Source organism: Mesoplodon densirostris, chromosome 14 (assembly GCF_025265405.1).
Source record: "Mesoplodon densirostris isolate mMesDen1 chromosome 14, mMesDen1 primary haplotype, whole genome shotgun sequence".
In the NCBI taxonomy this organism is placed as follows: Eukaryota; Metazoa; Chordata; class Mammalia; order Artiodactyla; family Ziphiidae; genus Mesoplodon; species Mesoplodon densirostris.
In genome coordinates this window covers 20,813,498-20,839,595 of record NC_082674.1, presented here as the reverse complement: position 1 = coordinate 20,839,595, position 26,098 = coordinate 20,813,498, and the positions used below count along the sequence as shown (strand labels likewise).

At 39.2% G+C, this 26,098-nt stretch overlaps 1 protein-coding gene across 5 annotated transcripts in view; it reads right to left on the bottom strand.

The window, feature by feature from the left end:
• The window catches only part of HADHB (hydroxyacyl-CoA dehydrogenase trifunctional multienzyme complex subunit beta), a 38,408-nt gene that overhangs the window by 875 nt on the left and 11,435 nt on the right, over positions 1 to 26,098 (bottom strand). For 4 of the 5 annotated variants that reach the window (XM_060116662.1, XM_060116661.1, XM_060116660.1 and 1 more), the window contains 12 exons: positions 22,637 to 22,736; positions 18,323 to 18,367; positions 14,163 to 14,262; positions 10,986 to 11,073; positions 9,429 to 9,616; positions 8,908 to 9,088; positions 7,592 to 7,713; positions 5,269 to 5,348; positions 5,142 to 5,189; positions 4,351 to 4,438; positions 3,953 to 4,027; positions 2,618 to 2,881 (listed from right to left, as the gene is read on the bottom strand). In XM_060116662.1, the coding sequence (XP_059972645.1) occupies positions 2,633 to 2,881; positions 3,953 to 4,027; positions 4,351 to 4,438; positions 5,142 to 5,189; positions 5,269 to 5,348; positions 7,592 to 7,713; positions 8,908 to 9,088; positions 9,429 to 9,616; positions 10,986 to 11,073; positions 14,163 to 14,262; positions 18,323 to 18,367; positions 22,637 to 22,736 (1,364 nt within the window). In that variant the 3' untranslated portion in view covers positions 2,618 to 2,632. Of the gene's footprint in view, positions 1 to 2,617; positions 2,882 to 3,952; positions 4,028 to 4,350; positions 4,439 to 5,141; positions 5,190 to 5,268; positions 5,349 to 7,591; positions 7,714 to 8,907; positions 9,089 to 9,428; positions 9,617 to 10,985; positions 11,074 to 14,162; positions 14,263 to 18,322; positions 18,368 to 22,636; positions 22,737 to 26,098 lie in introns of those variants that run through there. The other variant, XM_060116659.1, reaches the window with a different exon arrangement.

Sequence of the window (26,098 nt, the reverse complement as noted above, 5' to 3'; positions counted from 1 at the left end):
CCTGGCTCTGCCATTCAAACACTGTGCGATCTTGGGAAAGTTATTAGCCATTCTGAACCTCAACTTCCTCTCTAAAATGGGGTTCATGGTGCCCACTTCAAAGTATTTTTGTGAGCATTAAATTAGATAACATACAATGTATGTATACACACACACACATATACATGTATACACATGTGTATCAGAGTCTATCTAGAAGAGTCTGACTCCTAGTAGATGCTCCATAAGTGGTTACTATTAAAATAAGCCAGAGGGGCTTTTTTAGCTGTATAAAAATAAACGCAATACAGTGAATCCAACAACAGGCTTCTCTCTCTCCTAGATAAGAAAACCAAGGCTTTGAGAGGTTAAGTTACTCATCCAAATCCACAAAGCTATTAAGTAACAGGGCCAGGACTTGAAACCAGATGATTCCAAAACCTGGTCTCTTCTTTACTACTCTATGCGGGTGAAGATGATGATTTGAGGTCCCACAAAGGTAAAAAGGTAGAAAATCCCTTTCCTAGTACTAGGCATAGTGCTATATCCAAGTTATCTCCCTAGTTTAAACCTAGTATAGAAACTAATGATTTCATGAGTCTAAATCCTATCTGATAATCATTGTCATTCTATCTTTTGGACTGCTATCAAACTAGTTAATAGCCTAACTAATCTCCCTGCTTCTAGATTCAATTCAATCCCCACAAATATTTATTAAGCAACTATTATTTATAAGGCACCAAGCTGAACACTGCGTGGGTACAAAGTTTTGCTACATGGCCTGTATCCTCAATCTAATATACACTGTAGTTCAAAACAAACTGCTAAATACCTTGATACAGGCACAAGCAAACAAAAGAACATGGATGGGAAGGTTTGACTGACTTGGGGTTGTCCTAGAAGGGCCCATAATAAGGTAGAATATTCCTTCTCCTGTTTTATTTCAACTGTGTTGTTTTGATGTTCCAAATCTTTTATATTGCACTAGATGAGTGGTTCTCAACGGCAGTGATCTTGCTCCCTCCCCTCCCCAGAGGACATTTAGCAATGTCTGGAGATATTCCTGGTTGTCCCAACTGTGTGTGTATGGCAGGGGGGCGGGGGGTGGTGGGGAGTGAGGGGGTGGTTTGCTACTGGTATCTAGTGGGTAGAGACCATGTTAAGCACCCTACAACACACAGCACAGTCCCCTCACCAGCAACAAAGAATTATCTGGCCCAAAATGTTACTAGTGCCAAAGCTGAGAAATCCTGATCCACAATGATGGATTCCTCCTTTGATCTAATCATGTTTGTAGCACTCATTTGGCTCTTGATGAAACAATGCCAAGTTTAATCTAGTTTCTAAGATGCATCATCTCCTTCTTCACTATACTGTAAACTTCTAGAGGTAAGTAATAATACTGGATATTATTCTTTGTTCATCCACAAAAGCATCTAGTATTGTGTTATTAATCCTCTATGTGCTAGATTAAAAAATTAGGGAACAAACACTCAAAACCAAAGGACATTCACCTATGTGGACTATGCACTATGTACCATGCTATGCACTAGTTACCTCCCTCATTTAAACTTGGCATAGAAAGATAAAGAGGGAGGGCTCCAGTCCTGATTTACCATGGTTTTCTGTAAATGAAGTTACAACAGATTAGAAAATACTTCTGATTGTGAAGTCTAAAATATTCCAACCTAAAAATAACTGATCCCTTGCTTCTTCAAAGTCTCTGAGAAAAAGCCATAAATAAAGGCTTTTAAATGTAAGATGTTTATACTTTTACATATCTTATTCATCTTGGTCGGCAACAGATAGTTTCTGTTATCTGGAGAAAAATCAAATCTGTTTCCATCAGGGTTGGGAAAAAAAAAAGATTACAACCAGCCTTCCTTTTGGATTTTATTCCCCAGTGAAATGCTATAGCAGGTAGGAAGTTTCGTCAGTAACACAAGTAAAGCAGATAGAAAAAAATCTGTAGAAAAACATAATTTTCCTCAGCTAAATAGCAATAGGTTATCCAGAGGCAAATTAATTCTGCATTAAGGTATAGTTCAGTTCTCAAGAAAGACTTGGAGAGATTTTATGGATAAGGTCTCATGGTGACTAAATGAATAAAATTTTATTATTAAAGCAGAAAATAAATCAAAGTGTGAATAATGATAGTGTCTGATGAGGGGATTATTAGTGATTATAATTTTATTTTCTAAATACTTTTGTATTTTCATAATTTCCATAAGGAGCATATATAACTTTTATAAACAAAAAACATAAACATTATTTTAGGGAAAAAAAATAACTTGGATTTAAATAGCTTTTTCCTTTCAAAGTACTATCAGAATTAAAGTTGTACTACCTCCCCACAAAAATGGGCTGCTTTGGGCCTCCCTGGTGGCGCAGTGGTTAAGGGTCCGCCTGCCGATGCAGGGGATACGGGTTCGTGCCCCGGTCTGGGAGGATCCCATATGCCGCGGAGCGGCTGGGCCCGTGAGCCATGGCCGCTGGGCCTGCGCATCCGGAGCCTGTGCTCCGCAACGGGAGAGGCCACAACAGTGAGAGGCCCGCATACCTCAAAAAGAAAAAAAAAAAAAAAAAAAAAGGGCTGCTTTTTTCCCGGTGGTCTGTCATCAGAAAAATCGCTCTAAGACTGTTTCAAATTAAGCTAAATCAAACATTCTTGGATGAATTTGTTTTGTTTCCAAGAAAATGACTTTCTGGAAGCTCCTATGAAGCTTCTGTGACATACCTGCCCTCCAGCTGCACAGGCGGCAACTAACCCATACTGGCCTCCTTCCTTCTGCAATCTGTTGGCAGTTGCCATGACCAACCGACAGCCAGTGGCTCCAAACGGGTGTCCCAGGGAGAGTGATCCACCCCAGATGTTAAACTTCTCCAAAGGAGGCGATCCAACCTGGCTCCCACAGAAATAGACACAAATATAAAGATGAGTTTACTTAAGAATCAGGCCAGGCTCGTAGTTAACAGGTAGTAATGGCAATAAAGGGAAGTAACTAACTTAAGACAAATCACAAGTTATTTTACTGCAAAAGAAATTCTAAATCAATTCTGAAAGCCAAGGGCCCATTTATTTTTCATCTAACATGAGAATGGATGAACAAAGACAACCTAAATTTTTGCTTTTATTTTTTAACATCTTTATTGGAGTATAATTGCTTTACAATGGTGTGTTAGTTTCTGCTGTATAACAAAGTCAGCTCTGTGTATACATATATCCCCACATCTCCTCCCTCTTGCGTCTCCCTCCTATCCTCCCTATCCCACCCCTGTAGATGGTCACAAAGCACCGAGCTGATCTCCCTGTGCTATGCAGCTGTTTCCCACTAGCTATTTTACATTTGATAGTGTATATATGTCAATGCCACTTTCTCACTTCGTCCCAGCTTACCCTTTCCCCTCCCTGTGTCCTCAAGTCCATTCTCTATGCCGGCATCTTTATTCCTGTCCTGCCCCTAGGTTCTTCAGAACCATTTTTTTTTTTTAGATTCCATATGTATGTGTTAGCATATGATATTTGTTTTTCTCTTTCTGACTTACTTCACTCTGTATGACAGACTCTAGGTCCATCCACCTCACTACAAATAACTCAATTTTGTTTCTTTTTATGGCTGAGTAATATTCCATTGTATGTATGTGCCACATCTTCTTTATCCTTGCTTTTATTTTTTTCTAAAGAATTTCCAGGAGGTATTTTTCAACTAAGAAATAAATATATGTAATGAAACACAAAATTCTTCATAAAAAGCAGCAGCTTTCCTCTTCATACTTTTATTAGCAGGCATTAAAGCTCCAAATATTAAAGTGCTTTGGAAATTCAAGCTTTTTTTGGCTATGCTGCATGGCATGCAGGATCTTAATTCCCCAACCAGGGATCGAACCTGTGCCCCCTGCAGTGGAAGCGCAGAGTCTTAACCACTGGACTGCCAGGGAAGTTCCTCGAGCATATTTTTAACCAGAAACTTACCTTGGCTTTTCTACCCATGTAGTTTTGTGCAAACCAGTCAGAATCCATGGCTTTCAAATTAGCCAAAATCTGACCCTAGAAAGGAAAGTAACTCAGTAAGGACCTTGTTAGTAATGTCCCTCAAGGTGTTCTTTGAGTTTGTCTAACTTTAAAGCTAAGCAAATCTTTAAATCAGTTTTCAGTGAATATTTCCTAAAGAAACAATCTGGTACTTTTGAAGGGCCTCAAAGTGATAGCTTCAAAAGGTATGTTTTTCAGCACTGTGTGTGTAGCCCTGGATTCCTCCCATCATGCCCTTCCCAGCAGTGTAAGTCAGTATTTCAAATATAAAGCTCCACTCTTGTTTTACTCATATTAAATGATTATAGTCCTTTGATATGTGCTTTAAAGTGACTTACTGAGAAAGCTTCATGAAATTCAAAAGCATCAATATCATTCATTGTTAATCCTGCCTTTTCTAAAACTTTTGGAGTAGCATATGTTGGTCTGAAAAGAAAAAAATAAGTGATACAATATTAAAACTTTAATTTTTAACCTAAGAGCTCCTTCATATTCCCCAAACTGAGTCCTACATAATTATCAGAGTGTCTTCCACTCACTCACTGATTCTACTATACAAATATTAAGTGTTGGTGATACAATATTAAACTGAACAGACATGGCCTCTGCCCTTTGCAGTTGATATTCTGGACTCAGAGAAATAGATAATAAGTAAACAATTAACGAGAAGGACAAATTAATAATGTGAAGAGCTAGAAGAACACAGAGTTCAAAGGGCAGAGCATCAGAAGGGGCGTGGCTAGTTAAAGGACATAATGGAGGCTAGTGAGGGTAGAGCCTCGTGATGGAGGGAGAGAGTCTAAACATTAGGAGGCTTTTATAAAAAGCTATTCTGAAGACTGTCGCAGAGTGTGTGGCAATATGAAAAAAATGCTTCTGACATCTTAATGTAAAACAAGAATACCAAATTGTATATATACTGTAATTATAAGTAGAAAAGTACAGGAAAAAGTGGAAAAAACTCCAAACTATAAAATGATAAAGCAACATAAAAGATTATTATTATTTAAAAAACCCAACTCACAAGCCAATTATGAACTCAGGGCTTAATGTACTTTAAAATCTCTGTAAGAAACATTGGTAACCAAATATTTTTCATTATAATCCTAGGATATACACTGCTACCTACCCAAGTAAAAGCTGATCTTTTGGGTCCTGAGACACGTACATGAAATCCCTAGGTAAAAAAATAGAGGAGTTAGCTCTAGTACTAAAATAAAGAAACCAGAGGCAATTTATTTGAACACTTACTTTACCTCAAATATGCCTTCGGCTTATAACCCATGGCCAGAGCCTTTTCCTCTGCCAAAATCAGCACTGCAGATGCACCATCGGTCTGAAATGTTGACCGGAACAAAAATGTTAAATTCTGCAGCCTCTCTGGTGGTCTTTCTTCAGCCACCTTCTATGCCCTGTTCCTAAATCTACCAACCAGTGACACTTATACAGTACCTCTATATAATAAAACCTTTTCATTTTATCCATCGTTAAGTCAATTCAAACACACACACCGACCCACTTTTGGAAGACGAGGGTACAAGAGCCTATTCAGAAAGTACCGTAATTATCAAAATGGATGAGGAGAATAGGTAACTCTAGAAATATGTGTTCACGATAAACTAAAAGTTTTTTGCTTTTAGTGCAGAATATGAGGAATTTTATGAATTAAAACAACCTCCAAAAAAATCTCTTATTTACTGATTTATTTTTACATTTTCTGGACTGTTTCCCAGCTGCTTCCTGCCTGTGGCTTCGAGGTGATTTTCTTCTATTTATAGACTATAACAATGGGAGAAGAAGAAATAGCTGAGAACATAAGAACCATGGCCTTCCCTCTCTGGACCTACCCCACATACTTTTCTCCAACTGACAACTGAGAAGTTGGGGGACAAAGAAGTACCACTCACAAAAGCCCTATACCATTGCTTCAAAAGAAAGAGCTCAAAAAAAAAAAAGAAAAATCCAAAATTCCAAAGGAAAGGAAACTACTCTCTAGAATTTGCCAAATCAAAACAATTTCTACCACATCATACCATATTTTTATAACTCAGTAACTGTGAAGAGGCTATGTAGCCACTACTGATAGGCAGGCATAAAGTCTGGAAACACAGGTGACTATACATAATGATATCACATCAATAATATATTCAATGTGCAGTTGTGCAAAATTGCAGTGAATGTGGTGCGTTAACAAACTCTCTGAAAATCCATGTATTTGTGATGCATTACCTCTGATGATTCGTGTTTCTGATTTTTGATGAATAAACCTGAACCTTTTGCACACCCCACAAGTAATCAAGGGGGTTCAGATCTGCCAAGAGTGTAACCCATACCATACGGCCCTATCATCCAACTTGGTTTTGGAAATAATCACCTAACCAGCCCTTCACCACTCAGGCTTTACAGAGTGGTACACCATCCTGTTGGAACCACTTCAGGCACCCTTGCCCGAGCTCAAGAGCAGGCATTAAATCATCACTTACCAAAGTCAAATATGTCAAACATTTGCCTATGTTTCTAGACTATATATCTGGGTAGAGGAGTTACACTGTAAAAGAAACATTGACCAGATGAACTATATCCAGAAGACTACACCCACGGTAGTAGGAGAAGGGAAACCACATCTCCCAAGCAGAAGCAGAATCAGCAGGGACATTCAATTGAGGAGAAGAAAAAAAACCCAAGCAAGGACATGAAGCTACCTGCATATATAAGTAAAATAACAACAACAGAAAACGAGGGTAGATTTATTCCATGATGCTTATAGGAAAGTAATTTGGAGGCTGTCTTATACGACTCCCTGAATTCATATCCTATGTTCCAACCAAGCTTTTCCCTAAAGAGGTCCTTGCTCTCTTAACTCCTGATTTTGCATTTGCTGTTCCTTTTGCCTAGAATGCCATTTATACACTACCTGAATTGGCTTGTACTCTTTTTTTTTTTTTTTTTTTTTTTTTTTTTTTTTTTTTTTTGCTGTACGCGGGCCTCTCACTGCTGTGGCCTCTCCCGTTGCGGAGCACAGGCTCCGGACACACAGGCTCCGCGGCCATGGCTCGCGGGCCCAGCCGCTCCGCGGCATGTGGGATCTTCCGGGATCGGGGCACGAACCCGTGTCCCCTGCATCGGCAGGCGGACTCTCAACCACTGCGCCACCAGGGAAGCCCTTGTACTCTTCCTTCAAGATTCTCTGAGCAAGGGTCACCTCCTCTAAGAAGCCTCTTTGACTCACTCATCTATGTATCTTCCCCAAGAGCCTATGCTTATAGTGTTCACAGCACTTTCTCACTACATTACAATAAACTGTTCTTTTTAGCTCCAGTGCCTAGCACAGGCAGTCAAAGTTTTTCGACTGCTGAAGTGCCTGAAGAGAATAGCTTTTTTGTATCAGAATGGTGACTGGGTCAGGAGACTTCTATGGCTTTAAAAACTATAATTCTATTTTAATATTATCTTTGTAATGAAGAAGTACACTTCTAAGTCTCTATTCATAATACACACAAATAACTCTATTTCAGGCTTTTCTATTGAGAGTACACAAATATAAAAGATCACTAGTAAACACATATAGCACACGGTTACCAGAAAAGAAGAATTTGCAGCTGTCACTGTGCCATAGGGCTTGATGAATGCAGGTTTTAGTTTGGCCATTTGCTCCAGGGAGGAAGGACGAATGCCATTATCTTGAGTAACTGTATCTTTTCCTATAAAAATATGAAGTTTTTAACTCTAAGGCACAGCAAGCATTATATATCTTCTCCAGAGAAATACACTTTAAAAATTATAAGAACAGGGGCTTCCCTGGTGGTGCAGTGGTTGAGAGTCCGCCTGCTGATGCAGGGGACACGGGTTCGTGCCCCGGTCCGGGAAGATCCCACATACCGCGGAGCGGCTGGGCCCGTGAGCCATGGCTACTGAGCCTGCGCGTCCGAAGCCTGTGCTCCGCGGCAGGAGAGGCCACAGCAGTGAGAGGCCCGCGTACCACAAAAAAAAAAAAAAAAAAAAATTACAAGAACAAATAAAATGTAAACCACAGATATTCACTAAAAGGAAGCCTTTTATAGTTATCAAGATATTACCAAATTTGAAAATAAATTCTTAAGACTTTTGGGAAATAATCTAAATGATTTAACGTTAGAAAGGATACCCTATTTTCTTAAGATATTCATTCACATTTGGCTCTTCTATACAGAAGAGCTATGAATGAAGAATTTTAAAAACAGGCATGCACATAAGAACTAAAACATATCTGCAAGATCTAAAGGAGACATAAAATTTTCTCTTTTTAAAAGTTTTACCAGGGACTTCCCTGGTGGTCAAGTGGTAAAGAATCCACCTTCTAATGCAGGGGACGCGCATTCCAGCCCTGGTCAGGGAACTAAGATCCCACGTGCCTTGGGGCAACTAAGCCTGCGCACCACTACTGAGCTCGCACGCCTCAACGAGAGAGCATGTGTGCCACAAACTACGGGGCCCACACGCTCTGGAACCCGCGCACCACAACTACAGAGCCCACACACCCTGGAGCCCATGCACTACAACTAGAGAGAAAAAAACCCACACGCCACAACTAGAGATAAGCCTGCGCACCGCAACAAGGAGCCCGCATGCCTCAACAAAGATCCCGCATGCTGCAACTAAGACCTGACAGAGCCAAAAATAAATACATAAATAATAAAATAAAATCTTAAAAAAAATGTTTACCTACTGTTACAACAAGGATTGAAACTTGAGTCCATGTTTAAGAATAAAGGCTGAGTGTTTTGGAAAGAGAACCATCATATTTACTGGAAAGTCACTCGGGGTCTTTGGAGTTTTAGAAGAAATTCAGAACTCCCTAACAAATATCAAGAGCATTAAGAGCATTCTCCTCTACAAAGTTAAGCAAACTGTTTTACCTGGTACTTTGAAGGGCACGACATCAGAAAGGAGTCCTTCATCCTGCGCCTTTTTGGCCAGGCTGTGTGAGCGCAGTGCATACTCATCCTGTTCCAGCCGAGAAATAGCAAAGGCGGCAGCCAGTCGGTCTGCAGAGTGGCCCATGGTCTCACTGGTGGAGAACTCGGCCACTGCTGGAAGCTGGGAAAGGAGATATTCAGGACCAGGCACACTGTTAAACAGGTACTATACCACACCTAGGGTTATTTGGGAAAGTTAAAGTCTACTATCAATCAAGACCAAGACAAGGGAAGTTCTTTCTGAACAGGGCGTCTCTAAAAAGGGCTTACAAATTCAAATCTTCAAACCACTATTTTTTTCTTTCTTTCCAACTTGACCAAATAATTAACCTCTCCCTGTAACTAACAGAATCTGCAACTGCTAGAGCATAACTGACCCACGCTGTCTCCCCTAAGTCTAAATCTCTGCAATGGGATGCTTCGGCAACACAAGTCTTTCTGTAAGCGTTCACAAGTCTCACCTCGGGTGACAGGAAATTCAATCTGAATTTAGAGATTAAAGACAGTCGCTGACCCAGAGTCTTGGCCCTACTGAGATCCAGCATCATCTTCCTCATTTTCCTTGAGTGGCGAATAGGGACGTCAGACATTAACTCTACACCACCTGCCACAACCACGTCACACTGGCCGGAAGCAATCAAGCTGACAGCTGCAGGGCACAGGGCACAGGTACATGAGCATCTCTTGTATAGATAAACAAGCCATTGGTAATTTAAGCTGCTTTTCCTTTTTTTAAATTTAGGCTTCTTGATTTAAAAATTGTATGATAGTTACTAGCGTTGTACAACATGTGTAATTAAGGTTTTTACCTCTTCAGAGGGATTAGGGTAAGTTTTTTAAATGACTAAAAATACATTCAACGCACTGGAGAAAAACCAAGTTTCATTCAGGCTGTATGGACATCAACTTCCGGAAGTATCCACTGGACCAACCTCAAACAAATCGTATTCTAAACCAGAACTTTTGGCATATTTTATACGCTCCCACTTTAGTTTCCATAATGACTTTTTTCCTATAAAGAGAATTTCAGTTTCTACTAGAAGCTAGAGAAATTCTGGCTTTTAGATAGAAGGCAGCCCCTTTCCCTCTTTATGGCCACTGGCAAGTATTGTGTCGCTCTACCCAGAAGCGGTCCCATGCTGCATGGAGTGGAGAACGCCCCCATCCCTGCCTCTGGCTTCACCCCCTGCACCCCTTAGGTGGCAACCTGGCCTTGATGTCACTAAGAGAGCACGATGACCATATCTTTCACGTTTCCTGTCTTTTCACAATAAGGGTTGATGCTACAAAATGTCCCACAGATTTGCTAAGTTTTTTAGGAGAATTTCTAACTAATTATAAAAATGCCTAGATGTGGGGAAAAAGTAGAGGAAAAGAGTTGTATCATCTAAAGCAGTGACTTACCACTGCGACAGTGGTAGAGGGAGGAAGGCCACAGTCTTCGTGGGGGAGTATCATATTAGAATCACCTAAATAAAATCTAGCAGGTTATAAACTTCTCATGCCTTAAATCTAGAAGTATCCCTCCAATAAATAATCCCTGAGATAGCCAGCCACACTACTGATGGAGAAACTACAAGAATGGTTGTGGTCCTCAGGTACAGAGGGCAGGAAAAAGGGTTGAGAACTACTGTCAAAAATCAAAAAATTTGGGCCTCCCTGGTGGCGCAAGTGGTTGAGAGTCCGCCTGCCGATGCAGGGGATACGGGTTCGTGCCCCGGTCTGGGAGGATCCCATATGCCGCGGAGCGGCTGGGCCCGTGAGCCATGGCCGCTGAGCCTGCGCGTCCGGAGCCTGCGCGTCCGGAGCCTGTGCTCCGCAACGGGGGAGGCCACAACAGTGAGAGGCCCGCATACCGCAAAAAAAAAAAAAAAAAAAAAAAAAAAAAATCAAAAAATTTAAACATTACCTTATTTTTTGAAACACACAGAGATCATTTATTTCTGTTAAGAGTAGTTTTTGTCTTATAAAAGACGAAGGAGAAACAACATGTACCTTCGGCAGTCAAAAAACCATACCTGTGGTCATGGCTTGGTTGGAAGAGATGCAAGCCATGGTGACAGTGTGAGCAGGAGTCCTGTCAGAGAAGCCAGCTCCGAGGGCAGCCTTCAGGAAACAGAGTGAATGAAAGGATCACTTATGAAGGCAGTGCTACATGTAAATGGTGCTTTAAGCAATACTTCACTGTATGGTAAATCAGGAAAGGATTTGAGTTCAATAATCCAGAGTAATATTTAAAATAAAACTAAGCACATCACAGAAACGGTTTACTAATTTTTTGTCTAGTCATTAACTGACAAGCACTCTGCCAAGTTCCTTGTAGCCATCTTCTAGTGTGGTATACAAGCCTACAACAGTCTTGCGGTTCACCTAATTTCTTAGCAATGCTCTTCTCAGAGCTTTAAGGACATTAATATGTAATTTGATTTTAACTTGTTTAAATTTGCAAGTAAACCTAAAGTAAACCTGCTACATATAGTTGAAGGAATGATGACCTATATCATGGTGTGGGGTTCTCATGATCTACGTTCCTGCAGTTATAAGGCTTAGTAGTAACGAAAGTCATCAAACATGAAAGTCATTTCTGAAGAACTGACTCCTCATGAACAGATTCCCACACAGGTCCCTGCCTGCTTACACGCGTCTCTACTTTCACTGACTGCCTGATATTTCAGACAGCACGCCGTGATCCAACGCAAAGAGGAACTGGAAAACACGCCAAACATGCAAGAGTTCAAGTTGATGAAAGAAATTTTGGAAAACTGCCTGAGCCTCAAATGAGCCTCTGACAAATAAGGGTTAGACCAGTTAACAACTGGAAATGAGAAAACTGGTCAGGATGATGACACAAGAGGTGCTTCAAAAGAGAGTAGCTTGAGGGGCCTTGAGAAGAACTGAGGCCCTCCTTCAATCTAAAAATGGACATGAGGACATCTATTATTTTATTATACTATTTATTGAGTAAATTATGCTGCCCAGAAAACAATGAATGCCTGATTCCATTTTTGTTTATGTAAAAAACTAATGCATAGGTGCAAAAATAAAATACTTGCTTTTATAATATTAAATTTTCACTTTAAAAACAAAGCTCTCAACAGCTCATCTCCCCCACCACCATCATTTACTATGAAATTCTGGTTCCTATTAAGGGAATTAATTTTTAGTGGCCTTTTTCTCAAACTATTTATCCTCAGAATACAAGATTTTCTATAATTTGGTAAGGTTAACATGTTTCCAAAGCTGAGATTAAAGGGTTCTGTTTCTTAACTGATTTTTATCTTCATACTTATACTACCTATACTAGTTACCGCATTTACCACCATTCACCATAATCCACAGGGACAGAAATGTGCTACAGTAGTGTACATGCAACATGACCTTACTCTGGTCTTCCCAGTGAGGCCTGATACTAAGTGCCCAACACTCTGTTGAAAACTACCCGCTGGCAACTGCACCTCAGCCTCTCAGTGTAAACCAACCCAAAAGGAAGAGAGAGGCAAGTCTCCAAGGGGAAGGGGAGGAGAGCTTCCCAGTGGGGCAAGTGTAAAGGGCACTGAGGTTGTAATGGCCTGATCCTCACGTGGTCCTTTCTAGCCTGTGTCACACCCTTGGCCCCAGATGACTCTCAAGACTGAAGGAACTTTAAATAGAAGTGGCTGCTGGTGAACCTTGTCTACATGTTTCTATTTAAAGTCTGAATAGCTCTCAAGGCAAGCTTAGGCTCTAGACAGTACAATGAGGGGAAAGGAGGAAAATGCCTCTTAGTTAAGCTGGAGAGCAGGGAAGTATGCTGAGGCCTTTCAGTGAAGTCAGGTTCATGGGAACTCAGCAGCAGAAGCCTTTCAGGATTTCATTATTACACTATTAATACAGACAACAGGTGCTTAAAGTTTCTAGCTGGAAGTCACAGTAGCCTTTAGGTTACAAAACAACTATAGAGAGACATACTTATAATATATCCCCTCAATTTAGCCTTTAGTATTAGTACAGGGCTGGGAGAGGGAATCTACCACATGTCAATCAATAGCTGAGATTTGCATATGGATATAAAATTTCCAGAAAAAAATTTAGAAAAGCATTATGGCTTTAGTGTTGGGATAGAATAGAAATATAGAGAAAACTGAAACAGATTTAATATTTACTTTTTAAATGCTCTATAAGAGTCACTTTGATTTTTTCAGAATATAGAAGTTGAAAATGTTGATATACTCATGAGGTTATCATATTTGATACATTTAGAAGTGTGAAGGTCCAGGGAACAACAAAAAAATAAGGATGGGAAAAAAAACCCTCTTCCTGTTCTTAATTCTTTCCTGCCTCCCTTACAATATACAGTAGCTGATTACGGCGGACTTCGGTAACACCAGGCCTTCAGCAGTCTTAACATATACTGATGAGTAAAAAGGGGGGACAAAAATACTTTCAGTCCTGCTCATTTCCCCTTCTCTTGGCTGACAGTGGTGAAAGTTACTGACCTTCCAACTATACTGAACACAATAATATGGCAAGCACAAACCAGAAATAAAGAAAATGCTTAGCATACTGAAATGTGCTTTGGAGCCAACTTTACCCAAATAGCCACTTTTGAATTGAAACAAAGCCCAGAAAATGTTTTTGGACTATTCATTATGAAATGCCTGGAGAACATGCTGCAGAAGTTCCAAGGCCTGTCATATCTCAGCTGCCCCATAAACACTACATGGAGCTGTGCCAACTAGGGTAAAAGTAAACACCTGTGAAATAGTTAAAAAAGAAACTGACCTATGTGTCATCTAGTCAAAGGGAACAAATGAATAAGCAAGGCTACCTCCAACAAAAACCGTGTTATGAAATAAGTTCTTTGTAAAATGTTGAAATTTTAAGTTAGAGGCCACAATATCTAGCATTACTAAAAGTCACATCAGCCATACTTTGCCATAATCTCTATTTTCCTAAGAGAAAACAAACTAAAATATCCCAAACCAGCTCAAATAATTGATTTGATGTATAGTATAAATATATTTTAGTATAGTGTATGTCATTTGATTTATACAATAATTCTTTTAAATATAAAATAATTCAAGTAGTAAAATCACATTTAAGTCAAATATAACTTTAATGAATTTTAAAAACTTTTAAAGAGTAAATTCTATTAATTAAAACTCAAATTGATTCTCCTATCAATCTTTAAACAATATAAAGTTTGTTTTACTCACCTCTCTAGCCACATTGCTTGTTTTCACTTCCTGTATAACTGTGCCGAAGATGATATAATCAACAACATCCTTTGGGACACTGGTCCGATGCAACAAACCCCTGCCAGCAGAAGTCCAAAGCAAAGAAACATTTCATACATTCAAGATAGTGCCACAGATCATCACATAAGGCACTACAGTTAACTTTGGTTAAAAGGTTAACTTTGGATTTAAGAGTAGAGACTGTATCTTTTCCTTAATTTGACAAGCATGTGGCACCTTATCAAAGAAATTAAAGTCTAATTTAAAAAGTCAACCTCTGGGGCTTCCCTGGTGGCGCAGTGGTTGAGAGTCCGTCTGCCGATGCAGGGGACACAGGTTCGTGCCCCGGTCTGGGAAGATCCCACATGCCGCGGAGCGGCTGGGCCCGTGAGCCATGGCCGCTGAGCCTGCGCGTCTGGAGCCTGTGCTCCGCAACGGGAGAGGCCACAGCAGTGAGAGCCCCGCGTACCGCAAAAAAAAAAAAAAAAAAAAAAGTCAACCTCTGATGCTCAATTGGCAATGAGAAGTTAAATGGGAAGAATCATAAATAATTCGGAATATAATCTATAAAAATTTTAAATCACTATGTTGTATGCCTGAAACTAATATAAGATTATAAATCAACTATACCCTAATAAAAAAATTTTAAAGAAATAATTTGAAATAGGATAAAACATATATAAACCAAAGTTTTCAGTCAAAAATCAAAGAGGGGGCTTCCCTGGTGGTGCAGTGGTTAGGACTCCGAGCTCCCAATGCAGTGGGCCCAGGGTTCGATCCTTGGTCAAGGAACTAGATCCCACATGTGTGCTGCAACCAAGAGTTCGCATGCAACAACTAAGGAGCCCACCTGCTGCAACTAAGACCTGGTGCAACCAAATAAATAAATAAATATTTTTTTTAAAAAAGAAGAAAAGAGAAACAAATAGAAAATTAAAGAGTAAAATCCCAGTTATGTTAAATTTGAAGTATCAATATAAACACAATTTAAATAACATATATTTTTCTAGTTCTGATCACTGATAGAGACTAGAAGCAATAACACTCCAGTAGGAATGAGCACATCTTGAACTCAGACTTGGTTTCTAAATGCCATTTACTAGCAAAGGTATTAACTTTTCTTTTTTAAATTAATTACTTAATTAATTAATTTTGGTTGCATTGGGTCTCCGTTGCTGTGTGCGGGCTTTCTCCAGTTGCGGCGAGCAGGGGCTACTCTTCGTTGCGGTGCGCAGGCTTCTCACTGCGGTGGCTTCTCTTGTTGCAGAGCACGGGCTCTAGGTGCACGGGCTTCAGTAGTTGTGGCTCGCAGGCTCTAGAGTGCAGACTCAGAAGTTGTGGCCCACAAGCCTTGTTGCTCCACAGCATGTGGGATCTTCCCGGACCAGGGCTCGAACCCGTGTCCCCTGCATTGGCAGGCGGGTTCTTAACCACTGTGCAACCATGGAAGCCTTAAAGGTATTAACTTTTTTAAAAATGACTGAGGCCAGGTCTAAGGCAAGAAAAGTACAAAGTGAACCTCTCTGATCTTTTTTGTGCCAAAAATAAGAAAGCACTCAAAGATTAATGGGACCATAGCAAAAACAGGAACAAGGGTGTACACATTTGACAAAATTCATAAAACTATATACTTAAAAATATGTGCATTTTATTGTATGCAAATTACACTCAAAAAACAATATTATACTAAAAAACAAAAGGGCCATAGGAGCCAACCTGAAGGAACTCCCACAGATAAACTATGGGATAATCTGAGCTTCAAAAAGAACAGTGACCAAGCTTGGCTTTAACACAATTAATAAATAAAAAATTTATAAGTCCACATCACTTTAAAAAAAAAAAAGAAAAGCTGTTCTTTACAGAAAAATACCGACCAATAAATATAGGAGGAATAAAAGAATGATCAAAGTCATAATTTTGTAATCTCTAATGTAATAACTAATCTAGGCAAAAATTATCAATGAATGCTAAGACCATTTGGTCAAAGGTTGTTGGGGAACAAGATGTTTACATGGTGTTAAGATATCACTTTACAGGTGACTTACTAATTGCAAAGGAAAAAAATACACCTTTATAATCAAGAGATCTAGTGGTCTGATCACCATGACCGTGTGGTTAGATTTAACATTACACATCATGCGCCTCTTAACATGATGCAATACCCATGCACTTTACCTATGAAGCATTCTTACCAAAAAATGTTTAACCTGAATCTAATCAAGCTTAGAGATCTAACTTCCAGTTTATAGGAAATTCAGAGGAAAGTTAAATATTACTACGAAGAAACATCCAGAATGTGGGACATTCTACAGGCCAGCTGGCCTGGCCTTTTCAAAAAGTCACTCTCATGGGGGGTGGAGTGGAGGGATATCCTAAATTAAAAGAGACCAAAGAGACATGTTCATTTGTAATATGAACTTTGACCAGGTCCTGGTTTGGAAAAAAAAAAAATTAAAAGAAAGGACATTCTTGGAACAAGTGAGGGGGATTTGACTATGAACTGGATATTAGAAGTTATCATACAATCATTATCATCTTAGCTATGGTAATGGTATTGTGGATAACAGAGAAGGTCCTCATTCTTAGGAGTACTAGCTGAAGAATTTAAGGCTGAAGTTATCAAGATGCCTGAAACAATGTCAAATGCTTCAAACCATATAGCTATAGAAAACATGGCAAAATAATAACACTTATTAATGCTAAGTGAGGGGTATTTAGGTGTTCACTTTCAATTTTATTGTATAGTTGACATTTTTTAAGACAGAAAGTTGAGGAAAAACCTGTAAATCTCCAGCCTGGGACCATAATCAGAAATAGCACCATTATCAGGAATGGGAAAGTAAGCTGGCTTCAGGGAAAAGATAATTTTTATTTTTTACATGCTGAGCTTGAGATACCTAAGAAAAGAGGTCAAGTTTAGAGATCTGGAAGTCCTCTACATAAAAAAATAAAGATTAAGTAGATGAGATTTTTAGGGAAAAGCATGCATACAGAGAAATGCAAAGTTCTAAGGACTAAAACTTACAAAATACCTTTAAAAAAGAGACAGAAGAAGGGATCCCGTTTTTTAAGAAGTAGAAAAGAATCAGTCAGAAAATGGAAGGAAAACCGTAATGGCCTAACATGAAGTCAAAGGAAGACAGTTTCAAGTAGAGCTGACAGTGTCAAATGCTATAGAAGACAAAGTCATTGAGGTCTGAGAAAAAACTGGTGCGCTTAGTGATTACACAGTCATTATTAAGAGACGCTTCCAAAGTATATTACTGTAGAGCAATGGGAATGGAAGCAGTTATGGGATTAAGCAGAATGAATGGACAGTAAGAAAAGAAAAGCAACTGCTGCTTTCATTTATGCTTAAAGGCTGGCAGGAAGAGAACAAACAGAACAAGATGGGCAGAAAGGTGCAAAGAAGGGTTTTTTCAGACTATGAAAGACCTGTAGCTGCTTAAAGACACAAAGGCAAAGCATCAATGAATGATAATGCCTTACATGTTGACTCTCATCAAATTATTCTTCCATCTCAATCTCATGCAACCACATCTAATTTTACATTTTTATTTGGTTTGCACAGGAACCTTCAGGTCTCATTCTAGGCTTTGTTCTAGATAAATAACCACATCCCCATCCCACCAGGGATACCAAAATCTGAGGATGCTCATGTCCGTTAAATAAAATGGCATAGTACAGTTGGTCCTCTGTATACACAGGTTCTGCATCTGTATTTGCATTATTTGTTCAGCTATCCTCGTACAGTATGAAGTTTCTAAGATAATCATCAAATATATGTATTGTATTTAGCCTGATCAATGTAGGACTAGCCTGATCAATCTAGCCCTAAATTGTTTACAACCAACAGCTAGCTACAGTACTCATTAAGGAATACTGTCATGCCAAGAAATAGTCACGCCTACAAAATAAAGGTCGCTGACATTCACCAGCTGCTTGAATTTGTGTAGCACATATGGCTAAAATGAAGAATAAATGAATCTTGTAAAATCTACTAAGTGTTTTTTCTCACCACATAAAAGTTAACATATCTTAGATATGGAAATTCCATTAAACATGCTATTTCAAGTGTAAAAACTGGAGAAAAGTACTTTTAATGAAGTAAGAACTAAAATGAAACTGCATTTACTCACGAAAGCGCCGCTCTAGCCAAATCATGTGGCATCAGGTCTTTATATCTGGGGAAAGAAAATAATTTAAACCAAAAGCCTAGAGCTTTAATAAAAAATGTTTTTCATTCTGTCTGAAATAACTAAAGAAATAATCTAACATATGATGCTATAAATGCACTTAACATCATTCCAAATGAAGAAATAGTGTGACTTTGCTATTTGTCATCCTTAAAAATCTGGCAAGCCTTGACTCCTTTTGAGCTGGCTAAGAATCGAACAAGAATCTTGCCCACTGTCTTATTGTTCAGCATGACACATGTTAAATATTTAACATTTAATATTTTATTTAATACAATATTTTTATTTAAACCCCACCTTTTAAGTTCTCCTTTATTTTTAAAACATTCATTATTTTGTGATGTCTCAAGGGACATGAGCAATATATTGGACTTTTAAGAAAATTTTGTTTTAAAGTAATTTGAGGTTTACAAAGAATTGGAAAGATAGAACAGAGTTCCTGTATACCCTTTACCCTGCTTCCTCTAAAGCTAATCTTACATAACCATGATGTACTTGTCAAAACTAAGAAATTAATACTGGCACAATACAATTCACTAAGCTAACTTTATCTGGACCTCACCAGTTTTTCCACTAATGCCTTTTTACTGCTCTGTTCCAGTAAAAGGGCATTATGCATTTTGTTGTCATGATTCCTTAATCTCCTCCGATCAGTGACAGTTTCTCAGTCTTTCCTTTTCTTTCTTGACCCTTGACACTTGGAAGACTGGGGTTATGGATATGAGGGAAGTGTATCACAGAGGTAAAGTGCCCTTCCCACTGCTTCTTATCAGAGTGTACGTGATAGCAACATGACTTATTACTGGTGATGTTAACTTGATCACTTCGTTAAAGTATGGTTTTCTTCACTATTTTTCCCTTTCTGAATTCAATTTGTTAGAAATGAGTCACTACTCTGGCCCTTACTCAAGGGGAGAAGAACTAAGCTCTACTTCCTAGTGGAAAAAGTAACAAAGAAATTATGGACACATGTTAAAATCATCACAGTAGTTAATAAATACTTGAGGGGAGAGAGTTGAGGCTATGCAAATATCTTGTTTCTTCTTAACATTTCTCACCCACTAATTTTAGCATTCATTCGTAGATCCTGGTTGCAGCAATTATTCCTGTGGTGTTCTAATGTTGCTTTATTTATTTATTTTCCTCATTCCTTCTGTATTTATTAATTGAAATTCTTCTTTAAGAAAGACTTGTCCTTTCTCTTTTATTTTTTATTCTATCATTTATTTATATCAGATTGTACTCATAGATATCTGATGTATTCTTTGGGCTATGGCATAATACCATCATAACTTATTAATTAAATTGTTCCAGGTTTTGTCATTGAAAGGTATTTTAGGCTGGTCCTGTCTCTTTTTTTTTTTTTTTTTTGGCAGAGCCGCATGGCTTGCAGGATCTTAGTTGCCTGACCAGGGATTGAACCCGGGCCCCTGGCAACGGAAGCACCAAGTCCTAACCACTGGACTGCCATGGAATTCCTGGTCCTGTGTCCTATTGACATGCTCCATTTTTAAAATTTTATTTATTTATTTATATTTTTGGCTGTGTTGGGTCTTCGTTTCTGTGCGAGGGCTTTCTCTAGTTGTGGCAAGCGGGGGGCCACTCTTCATTGCGGTGCGCAGGCCTCTCACTATCGCGGCCTCTCTTGTTGCGGAGCACAGGCTCCGTAGTTGTGGCTCACGGGCCTAGCTGCTCCACGGCATGTGGGATCCTCCCAGACCAGGGCTCGAACCCGTGTCCCCTGCATTAGCAGGCAGACTCTCAACCACTGCGCCACCAGGGAAGCCCTATATTTTTAAGCACTTCTTTACTTTCTGGCACTCCAAACTGCTCCAGGTACATCTTGTATTTTTTTTTTTTGGCCCAGACCTAGTCGTTCTTCTAGGAAGCCTGGTTCCTTCTATTGAAGAATGGGTATTTAGAAACCAAGATGTGGATGTGAACTCTGTCTATTTAAATTTAAAAAATAAATTCCCTTTATTTTTAAGCCAAAGATTTAACCATTGGATTAAATAAGAATATTCATTCTTTAAATTCCTAAAAATTAAAGCCTAAAAAATCCAAAAATGTTTTTATTTTTACTCTGAATCACAGAAGAATCATCAGTAGTTTTAAAAATCTTTCATAGGTAAAACCAGTTCCCTCAAATTTAGAGCAGAATAACTTGGGAAAAAGTCGTGTGTCAATTTAAAAATATCTGAACCATAATTATTTAGCATTTTACAATCTTTATTCTCATGCTCCTATACCCCTCTCTACCGGGATGCCTGATAAGACTCCCAAATGTCACTGTTGCAGTGTACTCCTAGGGGTGCTTCCAACGTGCTTTCTACCTCTAAGAAAAACCTAGTCTTTCAAATATCACTCAAGTTGAAAGCAAAGCTTCTTCAAATTAAACAGAAAAAGATCTTTTTCTACCTAGAAAATGATCTTCTATTATAGAAGACTCATTTGTCACCTCAATCGTAAGATTAATAATATGACTTAACTATTTGTCTTCTTTATAAGTTCTTCCTTCTATATTATTTTTTGGTCACTTTTGTGCTGTACATGAATATTACCTTAAAATTTTTATTCTTTCTTCTCTAGTAACTATATTTTCTTACGTTACTCAGTGCTCTTCTCTGTGTCGCTAAATCACTCATGAACTTTATCTTCTTTCTAAATTAGGATCCTAAATTAAACTAAAACACAATAATAAAACACAACAAAAGGAATAAACCCTATGCTAATGTGCTGAATATCTCAAACTTCACGCAAATACCAATTATCAAAGCAAATGTTTAAATAATGGAAGTAAATAATATAGTTGAGCGTGTTTGTATTTTTTTTAACAGCTAGTAAAACAGTTGGAATCAAAGTTCTACACAGTATACAAACAGCCCTTACAAAAAAATGGTCTTCCTAGCCAAGAACTTTCTTCTCTTGATGGAACTTTCTTTTCCTACCCTGTTACTGCTGAGTACAAGGAGGATCCCCTCTCATCACTTCCCTGTGGCTAAAGCTTCAGATTCTTACTCTTACTGCTGTTGTGTCAGTACACGAAAGTTATAATACTATATTGAGAGAAGAGGGTGAATGAAGAAACTTCACCAGCATTCACTTACATAAGAAAATACTCTCTAGGTTCTAAACCATCGTTTAAAAATGAACATTTATTGTTTGTGTATGTATGCGCGTGCACACACACACACACAGGTATCTTCCACAAATGGTGGCATTATACACACTGCTCTGAACCTTGCTTTTTACACCTAACATATCTTCAAGATCTTCCCACATTAGTACAGAAAGGTCTCGTTATTTTTAGCAGATGCCTGACATTCCCTATTTTTTGACATCTCCCTATTCCAATATTTTTAAGTTAGTAACTGCTAGTTCAAAATACAAACAATGAAACAATCTAAACAGAATAGAACCAATGTTTCATTTAGTTTGCACCTAGTTCCCAAAGTCCATCGTCAACTTTTGGACAGCCTGGGCCTCACTTGGGGACAAAAAAGGAGGAGAAAAGTCTACGGAGAACAGCAGTTTGGTTCTGGGGAACTTGGGGGCTGGTCTAGGATCATTCTTATTCCATATACTTGGGGTTGTGCTGTACCAGGGTTTGGACCAGTCCATCAACTCCAGTTCTGATAATTTCCAGGAAACCAAAGCCAAAGATTAAAGGTCCTTCAGAATGCCCATGGGCCCACATTCTCCATATTCAAACTTCCGAAGAGGCATAGAAACAACGCACAGTACTTATCTTCAGATGAGGAAAGGATATCTCTGTTAGAAGCAAACTATCTGGTCCCACACTAGGTTTTTAAAATATGACTGGTTCAATCTAACACTACATGAGGCTTACTCAGGAGAATGGATAAAAAACAAATTTTGTCACATTATTTCACCACTGGCTTGACTTATTCTGTATTAGTTTCATGAAAATGTTTTTCATATATTAGCCCACTAGCAATAGTATTACCTACTGGGTTACACTGACAAAGATCCCTTTTGAAAGTGCCTTAAAAAAAGGAATAAATAAAGTACATGGGGTGATGGATGTGTTAATTAACTCGACTGTGGTAATCATTTCACAATGTATATACACATATATATACATATATATAAAATCATCACATTGAATGCCTTAAAAAATCACTGTGTACAACCTAAATATATACAGTTTTTATTTGTTAACCACACCTCAATACAGCTGGAGAGAAAAAAGAAGACAGAAAGAAAGAATATGTAATAAAATCATTTCATACTTACGAAGTGCCTGACAGTAAAAATGGAGTGCGGACACCATCCACCACCACAACGTTCCTTATGTTGGGTTTGGCTAAGGTTTGCTTCGATTTTGTCTGGACAGCTTTAAGAGAAAGTTCAAAGAACAATTAACTAAAATATATGAAGTCAGGGATTTCCCTGGCAGTCCAGTGGTTAAGATTTCACCTTCCAATGCAAGGGGTGCGGATTCGATCCCTGTCAGGGAGCTACGATCCCACATGCCTCACGGACCAAAAACAAAACAAAAACATAAAACAGAAGCAGTATTGTAACAAATTCGATAAACACTTTAAAAATGGTCCACATCAAAAAAATCTTAAAAAAAAAAATAAAATATATGAAGTCAAATGACTTTTTACATTTTTAAAGACAGACATTCAATGCCAAGTTGCATTTGTCATTTACCAAACCACTTCAACTAAAAAAAAAAAAAAAAAAAAAAAAAGGATTAAGAAATTAACTAGCATTTACAAATTTCCAAAAAATATTTAAGGTAAACACAGAGATTATACCTAATGATAAGGTTGTTTATGCCATTAACAAATTGTTTTTTGGGTTTTTTTAAATCAAATGTTTGACAATCTATTCCACTGAAAGCAACCAATTAAGTCTGCCCTTAATATTAGAAGTTACAATGACTGATATCGTTTAGTCTTCATATAGCTTAATATTCTTGCTTTTCTATGTAGAAATAAAGGCATTTGGTTGGTGACTACTGCCATTCTACAAAAACCCAGAATGCTTCCTGAATTCTGGCTCAATTTGTCTAGTTATTTTCTAACATCAAAAGAGCAACCTTGGGGCTTCCCTGGTGACACAGTGGTTAGGAATCCGCCTGCCAATGCAAGGGACACAGGTTCGAGCCCTGGTCCGGGAAGATCCCACATGCCACGAAGCAACTAAGCCCGTGCACCACAACTACTGAGCCCGTGCGCCTACAGCCCACGAGCCGCAACTACTGAAGTCCGTGCTCTGAAATAAGAAGCCCGTGCACTGCAACGAAGAGTAGCCCCCGCTCGTCACAACTAGAGAAAGCCCGTGTGCAGCAACAAAGACCCAACGCAGCCAAAAATAAATATATAAATTTTTAAAAAAAGAGAGCAACCTTTCTCTAATGTTTTAATTAAAAAATAAAACATGAACATATCCTGGTGGTTAAAAGAAAAGAAAAATAAACGTAACTAAAATATGGAGAGTAAAACTAAAGTTCCCTCTTTATGTCCTCTGCTGCCATGTAATTTCCTTCCCAGAGGTAGATACTGCTAATTTGGTGTATATACTTTACCACTTTTTTTCTTTTTATGCATGTACATGCACACACTTGTGTATTATGTTTACTTTTCTGACTTAACAATATAGCTGGAAGATCTCTGTGTTTGTGTTATCTACATGTGTCTCATTCTTTTCTTATTGCTGTTAATGTTGAAATTCATCTCCTATCACCACTACTTCATTACCAGAGATAGAGAAAAATCCTAATTGGGCATAAAATTTTAACAATCACCTTACCACACCCACTTATGTCATAGAGAGCTGTTTATGATAAATATCTACAACCAACTTTAAGAAAATAGTAGTGAAAGCTAAGAGTCATGATAAAATGGGGTACAAAGATTCTCCTCGCAGCTCTAATTGGTTGGTGAAAGAGATAAAGGCACATGGAGATTATCAAGGAGACTGTAGCAAAAACAAGCATGTGGTGCTAACGGCCAAAATAAAGGCAGTATCATTGTGAATGGAAAGGAAGGGACCAATACAAGAGATTTTATAAAGGAAGACTATGTATTTTGGTGACCAATCAGATATGGAAAGAAAGGAAAACAGGATTATAAAGGAAGCGTAGAGACTAAGAAAACCTAGCTATTCTACACAGAGTAAGAACTGGTTTTGGAAGAAAAGTGACCTCAATTTTAAACATGCTAACTTTGAGGTGATGGAGAGACACCCAGGTGGATATGTACATTTGACAGTGAGCTAGAAATGCAAAACTGAAGCTCCAAAGAGAAGTGAGGTGTAGCTGGGAGAGCCATGATACATATGCATTTTAGAACACAGAAGAGGCAGATGCCCCCTTGGTCTTGCCTGGCACTCCCTTAGGTTGTACTCAATAAATCTCGCTTTCTACCCTCACTTCTGGCTTAGTAAATTCTTTTACCACCCGTGTTGCCAGCCCCATCGCCGCACTCTGTGGGCATTTTGATGGCCAGCACAGGGACCAGACCGCTCTCTCCTCTCTCTGCCTTTTCTGATCCATCTTCCAACAGGTAGCAATCGGCCTGCTGACTCGGGGCAAATGGCCATGTCTACTCCTTGGTGGGACCCAAAGGCCTCCAGGACGAGACTCCCAACTTGCTGTCGCCCTAAGGGGTACATTCTGGAAATGGTCTTTTCTCCTCTTCAACACTGCCGATGGTCTGAGGTCCCTGGAGACCGGGGACTGCGTATCCTGGCCAAGGCAACTCTTCAGTGGACCTAAAACCCAGTCCCATACCGACCAACCGTCCCTGCCTAATCGGGTGGCAGTGTCCTTTGGCCCTAGCCTTGGTACTCCTCACTTCCAACGCCTGGTGCAGTCGGCAGCAGCGGCTTGGCAAATCCAGGCATGCTGCGAGATTCCCCTTCTCTTTCCATCCTCCCTTGAGGACCGTCCATCCTGATGCACCAACATTTCCAGGTACTTCAAGTGAGTCACTACAAAAATGATTTCATTTCATCAAGCTACAAATGGTGACAAGGATTCCAACCTCTAGAATCAATATAGCTGACTACTCTTGAAAAGGCCTCCCCAAATTTCTATTCACACTATCCCACAGCCCCATAGCTGATCAGCAAAGCCAACCGGGACCCCACATCGCCCCTTCTCAGTAGAAGTAGCATGAGATGATGTTGTCACCCAGATGTTAGTGATTTGACTTTGCTGATCTGTTGGGGGGAAATGTGGAGCTTAACAATAGAACAGCCATCTTAGGCTGGGGAGGTCCTTTCAAGATAAGACAATCACACCCTCCCCCAATGGAAATTACCAATGGTCGCAAGCAGTTGGTATACCAGGAAGATTGAGCTATGACATACGCAGCCCTAACCACCATATGGGTAGAACATTAACCCAAGGGTGATCAAAAGGGACCAAAAAGAAGCCCAGTTTCTCTTCCCCCAAGGAAGACCCCCTCTTGGTCTCGCCCGCTGCTCCCTTGCAGTGTACTCAATAAATCTTGCTTTCTACCTTCAAAAAAAAAAAAAAACAGAAGAAAAGCAGAGACATATTTTGCAGTGCCTGCTCACCCATAGCCGCCTCTAAATGGAGCTGCCCTGCTTAGAGTCCCTGCAAAGAGGCAATCATAGACGTCATGTCCCTAAGCCCACACCCAAAGCTGGTTAGATTCAGGGTGGGTACTACCTGACTACCTGAAGTCAATCCATAGAGTGGCCAACCAGTAACCCATG